The sequence below is a fragment of the Blennius ocellaris genome (genome assembly GCF_963422515.1).
Source record: "Blennius ocellaris genome assembly, chromosome: 14".
In the NCBI taxonomy this organism is placed as follows: domain Eukaryota; kingdom Metazoa; phylum Chordata; class Actinopteri; order Blenniiformes; family Blenniidae; genus Blennius; species Blennius ocellaris.
In genome coordinates this window covers 6,829,345-6,838,984 of record NC_137663.1, presented here as the reverse complement: position 1 = coordinate 6,838,984, position 9,640 = coordinate 6,829,345, and the positions used below count along the sequence as shown (strand labels likewise).

Here is a 9,640-nt window from a genome sequence, read left to right as displayed (position 1 = left end):
CCATTTCAGCAAAAAAGAAAAAGAAAAAGAGTGACGTCAACGGACTCTCCCGGGGTCAGTATTTAACATTCAGGCAGGTTTGAGGTTGAGGACCAGAGGTTTGTTGGTTCCCACTACCAACACCACGTCACCAGTCATTAAAACATCTCCCCACACGACTCTACATCTTTTAATTTTGAAGGGAAAATAGAATTAGTTCTGATGTGTGCACTGTAGACATGATAGTCAAATATATGTATTGGCATTCTTTAGGGATATATAATTTAACACTGATTTCACATTAGAAGTGGGCAATATAAAAATGTCCATTTGAAAAAGAAAATAATGAAATGAGTTTGGGGTTTGTTTTTGTTTTTTTTTGTAAAGAAATGTTTCTGTGAAGTTATTTTGATTTATGTTTAAGTGATTTATGTCAATTTTATCAAACGATTGCGTCTAAAAAATGTTTGCAGCAATAGGTTTCCCTCGCTTCACACGTTTTCAAGTGAAACCACAAAACTTTGGTTGGTTTTTGGGTGTCCGTTTCTATGACGACGGCGCTCGGAGCCACTGAAAACAACTGTGTGACAAACGTTCTGAAACGCTGGGGTGGAAATAGATAGTCCTTCTGCACATGCTCAGTAGATGAACCATGTTTCCTCCAGTGTCATGACTCCCAGCTCATATACTCCGGGGACCTTTATTTTGACAGTCTCCGTAATAACAACCCAACTTAGTCATCTGTTCACTAGAATGTCCTTGTTCTCCCATTGTAGTTCTCTGCTGCATGTGTGTGGTTTCATTAAAAAAACAAAAACAACAGCCCCCACTAGTGGACCTACAAACAAACTACATGTTTAAAACCAAGAAACCATCTTCTGAAATGAAAACACAAAGACATGTTTTCACTTGAAACGTTGTAAACGAAGCCTGGGTGAACAAATACTTCATTATAAAGAGGTTTTATCTTATTAACTCACCAACAGTTTATTGATGTTGGAACCCACCAAGTCCTTTGTAACACAAGTTATTTACACTCCAGAGTAACAAATACATTTTAAACTCTTCAAATGTTTGATACGAGTGAAAGAAATGCGTCTTCAAAAGGTTTTAAAATCAATAAAATGTCTGACTTTTGACCCTCTGGTGTTTCTTTCACCATTTAGTTTTAAAGCGTGGAGTCCTGAGGGCTCAGAATGACTTTATTGAATTCCAAAGATACAAAACAACAGAGTTTAACTAAACCCATTTATTTGCTGCAACACCAAAACTACGTTTACTTTTGATTCCCTGGAGACTCATCTCATCTTCTGACCAAAATCACATCTTTGAAATGCGTCAAGTAAGGCTGATTGGAAGAGCTGCGCTTCTAGGAGGCGGGGGTGGGTGGAGGCTGGCGGGCCTTCAGCCAGCTCCTCAGCTGCTCCACCTGGGCGGCGACGCTGCTCCTGGCCGTGCCGCCGGGGGCGCCGTACTGCTCCACGCTGCTCCTGTAGTCCCACACCGACGACACGTCGCTCTCAAACAGCGGGCTGGAATCACAGGGACGACAGGAAGTGAGCAGGCGGTGGGAGGGGGGGGAGGGGGCAACAGACGCCGTCAGTGGAGGGGAGGGCACGGCGGCTACCTGATGGTGACGAGGTCTTCCACCGTGAGCTGATTCAGAGCCACGTTTTTGCTTTCGGCCGCGAACACGGCTTTACCGGAGAGGCCGTGAGCCTCCCTGAACGGGACCTGCAACACAGAGCCACAGCGCGTCACGCCGCAAGCACAAGACGACGCTTTTCGTCACGGCGCAAAGGGTGGAGCAACACCACGGTCCACACTGGAGGAACACAAGTGGATGGTGCCAAACTAAGAATATAATTACTCTTACTCCACTCCACCACCTTAATGTGACAGGAAGGGTAATGGAGTAAAAATACAATGACACAACCCCAGGAGGTGAACTTATTGCAGTTCAGGGGACAAATACAGAACAATTTCATCCCGAGTGAAGTCGGAATAAACGTCAAAGTTTTTCTTATATTGTGGAGCCGAGTATACAGTACGTGATTAAAAAAAATTTCAATATTTCCAACAAAGGCAAACAATGACTGCTGAAAATAACTACGACTTCAACTTAAAGCCAATTTTAATGAAACCCTCTGGTGCAAAATGCAGTGACTTTTCCCACAAACTGTTGCATTATGGGAGTTTTTACAACCTCACCCGGAGAGCATGACTGTGAGGCTAATGCTAGTTAGCGAGCTTTCATAGCAGCATCACTGATGCCCTCAGGGTTGTGTTGCGTCTTCTACTCTTAAGAAATTACTTGTTTGTTTAAAACAATGTTTTCTTTGAGATTTTTCACAACGTGCTTGTTGTTTTGGGTTTGACACTCCTCGACTGGCCACGATGAGCCGGAGGCAAGTTGTGCAAAACCTCAAGGGAAAAATGAGCAACATGTGTTGAATAATTCAGTGAAACAAGACAGTTTCTGATGTGAAAGCAGTCTTGAGAATACTCACGCCCTTCCTCACGAGGTAGTAGGCCAGGTCCGTGGCCAGCATGTCTGGACTGAGAGCTGCTTCCATTACACTCTGGTTGATCTGAAACACGAGGAGGAGGAAGGTGCTGAGGGCCCACGTGACGCCATGCCACCTCTTTATCCACAGGACGCTTGGAAAAACTCAAAACCTCTCACACCTGAAGGCTGCCTTATACAGAAGAGGATTAGGGCCACTGTGGAAAAAAAACCTGAGTTCTGACTTTTAAACTCGGAATTCTGACTTTTAAACTCGGAATTCTGACTTTTAACCTCAGAATTCGGACTTTAAATCTCAGAATTCTGACTTTAAACTCGGAATTCTCACTTTAAGCTCGGAATTCTGACTTTAAACTCGGAATTTTGAGAAAAAAGGTCAGAACTCTGAGAAAAAAAGTCAGAATTCTGAGAAAAAAAGTCAGAATTCTGAGAAAAAAAGTCAGAACTCAGGGTTTTTTCCCCATAGTGGCCCTAATCCTCTTCCAGAGCATTATACCTAAACCATTTGCACTGGAAAAGAAAAGAAAAAAAAAAAAACCCAAACTACTCTGTTGCTGTTTGGTTGATCATTTCTAAAGTAGACGTGATCGCAGGGAGGCCTATTTAATATTTTCCGACAGGAAACAAGAAACGCTCACTAATTCTGCCTGAAGATTGGTAACAAAGGGGGAAGGTTGAACTGTTTGAGTTTCTTTTAAACATTGCTTCTTGATGGGATTAAAACTGGCTGTGCTTTTATTATTTATGTTTTACTTCCTTTAGTCCAGGGGTGTCAAACAAAAGGCCAGAAATGGGCCACAAGAGGCTCCAAGCCGTGCCGTCAGGCTGTTTGTAAGAATATGTATAATCCAACTACTATAGGAGAAGTTTTCTAGATATTTCACTGTATTTTGCATCATAAAAACATGACATTTCATAGTATTCACAACACAAGTTTGACTAAGAAATTATATATTTTTTGCAAAATAATGAATGATTTTGATCAGTGTTGCATTATGTAATAATGGTGCAATATGTAATAATGCAATAGATTTTCAACTCATTATGTAATAACGCTATTACGCTATGACAGTCACTAGAAAATGCGGGTTAAATGATTAAATGCACTCAGTGGCACTAAAACAAAACTGCAGGTGGAAATACTGACGCCTTGTAACTTTAAAAGTCTCCCAGCTGATCTAAAGTCAAACCTGACATAGAGCCCTGCGTTCTAGAATCACTACGTTGGCAGAACCTGAGCCAAACCAAAGACTAACACACACTTCTAATCCAACTGAATCTTATTTTTTCTTCTTCTCATTAATAAACACAGAACCACGCATATGGATAAAGGGTGACATTTATGACATGACGCACCAAACTGTTGCAATGTGTAACAAGTTATTACAAAACGTGGCAAATTCTATTAAAAATAACGTGCCGTTATTACATGACTTGAATATTTATTACATTATTGCACCATTATTGCATAAGGCCATGCTACAAGGCTTTTGAAGGGATTTTATTACATATATATATATCTATGAAATGTTTGGAATCTGCCTTCTTGATTCTAAACTCAGGTCTTCATTTCCTCAATTAATTAAAAAAAAAAGGTTTTATCTCATGTTTGGGTCTTCATGAATAAAAAGAAGCACAGTATTTCGCAGTGTGTCTCTCTGACCTTGAGCGTGGTCACGACCCCGGTGGTGACCTGCAGAACCGCCTCCACTGTGTCGTAGCAGTCAAACATGGCCTCCTTGTCCTCCTGTAGAGCAGCGGAGACAACGCCACCGTGTTGGACAGACATCTTGAGGGGAAACTTCCCCGTGGAGGTGAGCGGCTTTCTCCTCACATACCTGCAGGTCTTTGTTGTACGTGCTGGGCAGACCCTTCAGAGTCATCATGAACCCCGCGCACTGAAACACAAACATTGGACGTTCAAGATCGTTTCCTATCTGCGTGGCGGCGTCCTTCACGTCTCGCTTCACCGCCGCGTCGGAGCTTTGCTCCCCCGTCCACCCCAGACAACGCAGACGGACCACTTGTGGTCTTACCCGGCCGAACAGTCGACCCGCTTTGCTCCTGATCAGCTCCAGGCTGTCGGCGTTCTTCTTCTGAGGCATCAGACTGCTGCCTGTGCTGCACACACACACACACACACACACACACACATGAACACACACACACATGAACATGATGTTTGTGAAGGTGATTGGCCGATCGAAGCCCGGACTGGCCTGTAGGCGTCGGAGAGCGTGACGAAGGAGAACTCCTTGGTGCTGTACAGCAGCAGGTCCTCGGCCATCTTACTGAGGTGAGTCAAGCAGAGAGACGCCCAGAACAGGAACTCCGCTGCCAAGACAAACAAACAAACAATAAAGACGCTTCAGCTCATCTGCGGTCGCCGACTTCTAGGTGCAGGTCACATACCGACAAAATCTCTCTGACCGGTGGCGTCCATGCTGTTCAGGCTCATGCCTTCAAAAGCCAACTCTGCAAATAAACACACAAGTTCTGCTTTGAGAAAAACCAAGAAGTGGCGAGGTCAACACTGTAACTATCACAACTGTGTGTTGATTAACAAGCAGCGCAACTGTTTGAGCATCAGGTCCCGGCATTTCACTTTCAAGACGCACAGTCTTTGCATTTACAACCTTTAGAAAACGATGCCAGTTTACGCGAAACGGCAGAAATACTGAACACAATGGCGTTACCGCGTTGGGCCACTAGGGGGAGCCCTTTGTCTCTGTAATGAAACCACACGTGCATGTGCAAGACGGCCATTTACGACCGCCGTGTTTCAGGAAAGTTGCGTTTTCACCCCCCCCCCCCCCCCCCCCCCCCCGGAAGCTGCATTTTCAGTGGCTCCGAGCACTGTTGTCGTGGAAACGGAGCCTCAAGCTGGCCTGAGAACTGCTCCGGCCCGCCACCACTCTTAATAAAACACTGCTGACTATCAAGGATTCTCTTCGTCGTCGTCATGTGCCTCAAAACGAAGCCCCGAGTGAGAGAGGAGAGGAGGATCCACACCTTTCTGCAGAAGCTCCCGATCAATGGCGAACGGCGTCCCGGCGATGGCGCCGCTGAAAACAAGAGGGATTTATTTTTTTTTTTAATTAATTTTTGTTCCTTGGTCTTGCTCCTTGGCGTTTTGTGGCGCACCTGCCCAGAGGCAACACGTTGACCCTCCTCTTGAGCTCCAGGAGACGGTCCACATCTCTGCTCAGGGCCACGGCGTGGCTCAACATCCAGTGGCTCCATCTGATTGGCTGAGCCCGCTGCATGTGAGTGTAACCGGGGAAAAGAACCTCGATTTCTCTGATTGGCGGGAAGAAAACGACAGAAAAAAAAAAAAACAAGCCCATCAAGAGTCCCACTTTGTGAGAGCGCAGGGTGGTGTCGTCTGTGCGCTCACGCTGCCGCTCGCTCCACCATGGTACAGACCAGGCGCAGGGCGTGCGCCGTCAGGGTGGCGATGGCGTCCCGCAGCCACAGTCTCATGTCCGTCACCACCTGAGGAGGCCAGATCAAGAGTTCAATCGGCGCCGAGGCCTCCAATGAGGGCCAGCCTTTATGCACTCACCTGGTCGTTCCTGCTGCGGCCCGTGTGCAGCTTCCCCGCAGGAGCGCCGATCAGCTCCTGCAGCAGCGACGCCGTCAAACTCGTGACGCGCGATTTCAAAATGAGACGCGCAAAAGTTTCCGAAGGCGTCTCACCTTCAGCCGGCGCTCGTTGGCAGTGTGGATGTCTTCATCTCCCGGCTGGATCTCAAAAGCTCCTTTCAACCACTCCTCGGAAATCTGCAGACTCACAAACAACAACGAGCTCAAGCTGGAGAAGAAAAATGCCTCCGCCCCCCCCCTGACTGTCCATTCGTTCCTCTTTTTGTTTTGTTTTTCTTTTTTCGGGCAGCTGACAGCCGTCACATGACGACCCTCCTGTTGACCTCCCACTCAGCAGAATGCAGAGGAATCCTGCACCCCGGCACATTTCAGCGCCGAGCAAAACACGGGTAAACAAATACACAGGCGTCAGCAACGAGTCGGTTCATCCGGCGGGGCGTGAAATCTACTGGAAGAACCATCTGATCTGCATCCGAGGCTGTGTTGTCTTTGAACGTCACCATCGCCCTCCTCCTGGTCGCCTCCCATGAGAGCGACAGTGTCAGAGGGACAGAGGAAGACGCTCCCATCCGGCCCCGCCGATGGAAAAGCGTTGCGTCGGCATTTTAAAGATGAGGCTCAGAGACAGAAGCTGAAGCTGCGCCGTTGTTCCTCTGGTTAGAACAGAGGTCTGCAATGTTTACGACCAAAAGAGGCTTTTTTTTTGCCTCTAAACAACCAAACCAAATTCATCTGGGGGCCAAAACAACATGTTGAATGAGGAAACTCAGCTCACAAGGTTGTAGATGAAAGTTTCATAACTACAATTTAAAAATGTTTTATTGTATTTAACAGTTTTTATTTTTTTTTATTTTTTTAAATTGGATTCATTTTTTTAGCTATACTATCCCTTTTCTGTGGGTTTTGGATTTTGCTGTTTTTTCATTTCAGTTTGGATTTTTTTTATAGCAGATTTAAGGGATTAGAGGGATTTGATTTCTGCCCTTTAACACATTTGACACTGGCTATTTTTCCCATTTTGCAATTTGTCACGGTTTTATAGGCTTTTTGCTTCCTTTTGATTTGCATTTTTTTTTTAATTTAAAGCATTCTTGCCTGTTTTTAGCATTTCTAAGTTAGCTGTTAAAGTCATTTGGAATCTTTTAGAAATGTTGACATATTTGGAGACCTTTGTTGTTGATGTTTCAGTTTTTACACTTTTATTTTATTCTTTTAGTTTCTAGCCATTTAAGCCATTTCAGTTCTTTGACTTTTTGCCAAGTTTTACTGAAGATAAAATCTCTTTTGATGTGCAGAAAAGTTAATTTAAACCCATTTCCAGGGACGCTTCGGGGAGCTGCTCCAGACGGACACATGGTATGACTGATGTTGACCTTCACATGTTCCGGATAAACAACAACAGGTTGAGAAAACGAGCGTTGAAGCCTGAAGAGGAGGCAGAGTGTGTGTTCACCTGGTCCATCCCCTGTAACATCTGCTCCATCTCGGCGCGGCTCACCAGCCCGGCCTTCTCCAGAGCTTTCACGTACGCCCTGCTCCCTCGGAGGTCCGCGTCCCACATCCTCCGGTCGTACGCGATGGACGCGTTGAACTTCTCCATGACGGGGTCCACGTCCCCGACGAAACGACCCCCCCAGAGTTTACCCCCCTGCAAGGGGTCCAGCACACACGCACACACACACACGCGGCATGTTTTTTTTTTTTAAGCCCTCTGAAATGTGTGCGCGTGTTCCCCCTCGGTGGAGCGCGTGTGTGTTATTTCCTGGCTGTGGCAGTTTGTTTTGTTAGCGAGCAGCTGGCTGAGCAAATCCTAATTACGCACAGTTCGGAGCGCCACGCGGCTCTTACCTCGGCACTGGACATTGCTGCTGGTGGTGCTCCTGCCGTGTGGTTTGTTATGTGGAGAGAGGCGGACAGAGGACTCCGACATGCGCAGGGGCGAGGAGGAGGAGGAGGAGGAGGGGGAGGAGGAGGAGGAGGAGGAGGCGACGTGTCGCTTCAACGAGCGTCAGCAGAGACGCGCCAGTCTCCGGAGTAACCTGAGTAACCAGAGTGTGTGTGTGTGTGTGTGTGTGTGTGTGTGTGTGTGTGTGTGTGTGTGTGTGCGTGTGTGTGTGTGTATATATATATAGTTATAGTTATAGTTATAGTTATATGTATATATATAGTTATAGTTATAGTTATAGTTATATGTGTATATATATAGTTATATATAGATAGTTATATATATATGTATATATATATATATATATATATATATATATATATATATAGTTATATGTATATTTATGTATATATGTATGTATGTATATATGTATGTGTGTGTGTTTGTGTTTATGTGTGTGTATATACACACACACATATACATATATATGAATATTATAATTAGTTGACTGGTTAATTAATAAATGCACCAATAAAACATGTATTTCTATTGGATTTTTTGTTTGCAGGGTCATCTGATTCAGCCAATCGCTGCAGCGCATGATTAACCTTTGAACTTCCTGTTACTGAGAGCGCACCTTTCCTGTTGACTGTGTAACTTATAGTAATAAACCATCGAGCGCTGCTTGTTTTTTTGCAAAGAAATAAAAGAAAAGAAAAAAGAGACAAAATCCCCGAGTCCTTCGCTCTCAACCACAACAGCCGACGTGTCATTTTGTTCTGACGTCACATGGTGAGTGATGATTATTACCTATTTGGCGTTTGAGATGTGAACTGACTCCTGGGTCTCTCTATGTAGTGTTGATTAATGTGTCATTAGATCCACTACACAGACATGTTTCCTCCAGTGGAGGTTTTGGCAGCAGGAGTCAGTGTCTTTGTGTTTGAGGCCCAAATTAAAACTCGTGTGTTTTGCTTCCTGCTGCTGTCCATCAGTGAAACTGGTGTTAAAGTTTACATTCTGTGGTGTGTTTAAGCGGCAGGCTTGTAAACCTTTCATCTTTATCACTTTAGCTAAATATAGTGCGTATTGTGTCACATAACATTGTTTGAGTTTTTACTGTATGTGCGCGACTTGTTACTTGCGCGGTGCGGTATGCGCAGTTTTGTGAGCCCGCACTAAATTTTGACTGCACTTTTATTATCGTCTTTACGGTAAAATACAAGACAGCGTACGGCCGCAACGCTGGGAGGAAATCCTTCAAAAATAAAAGCCCTGAAAGCATCGACAGACAGACAGACAAACCGATAGATAGATAGTCTGTTTACAATTTATTATGAAACACAAGTACTCATAGGTTTACACCCAATTTCACTTCAGTACAATACTGGGCATGCTCCTTTGTTACTACAAGTAATATGAAAGAATATTACTCTAGTAATTTGGAGTAAAGTACTCAAAATCTACCATGTATATTTCGCCTAATCTGTGTTCTCTCCCACTTCCGAGACATCCTCCTCTATCTCTGGTTCAATTTTAGTGTCCTCTTCATCATGTCGCTTGGTCAGTCGCCTCCTCATTGTGCTCAGAGGAAAAGGATTGCAAAGCAAACATCAAGCTGTATATATGAGGTCTGTGTGACG

The 9,640-nt window shown here is 44.8% G+C and overlaps 1 protein-coding gene across 1 annotated transcript; it reads right to left on the bottom strand.

Moving 5' to 3' along the window:
- Positions 1-1,003: 1,003 nt before the first annotated feature.
- asl (argininosuccinate lyase) lies at positions 1,004-8,069 on the bottom strand. Its single transcript, XM_080508405.1, has 15 exons — positions 7,961-8,069; positions 7,566-7,760; positions 6,206-6,289; positions 6,072-6,128; positions 5,904-6,001; positions 5,651-5,806; positions 5,519-5,571; positions 4,919-4,981; positions 4,726-4,840; positions 4,543-4,627; positions 4,345-4,404; positions 4,170-4,253; positions 2,490-2,570; positions 1,607-1,713; positions 1,004-1,511 (listed from the first exon to the last, which is right to left on the bottom strand). Exons 1-15 carry the CDS (start codon positions 7,973-7,975, stop codon positions 1,349-1,351), a joined length of 1,416 nt encoding a protein of 471 aa, XP_080364531.1. The 5' UTR covers positions 7,976-8,069; the 3' UTR covers positions 1,004-1,348.
- Positions 8,070-9,640: the final 1,571 nt, after the last annotated feature.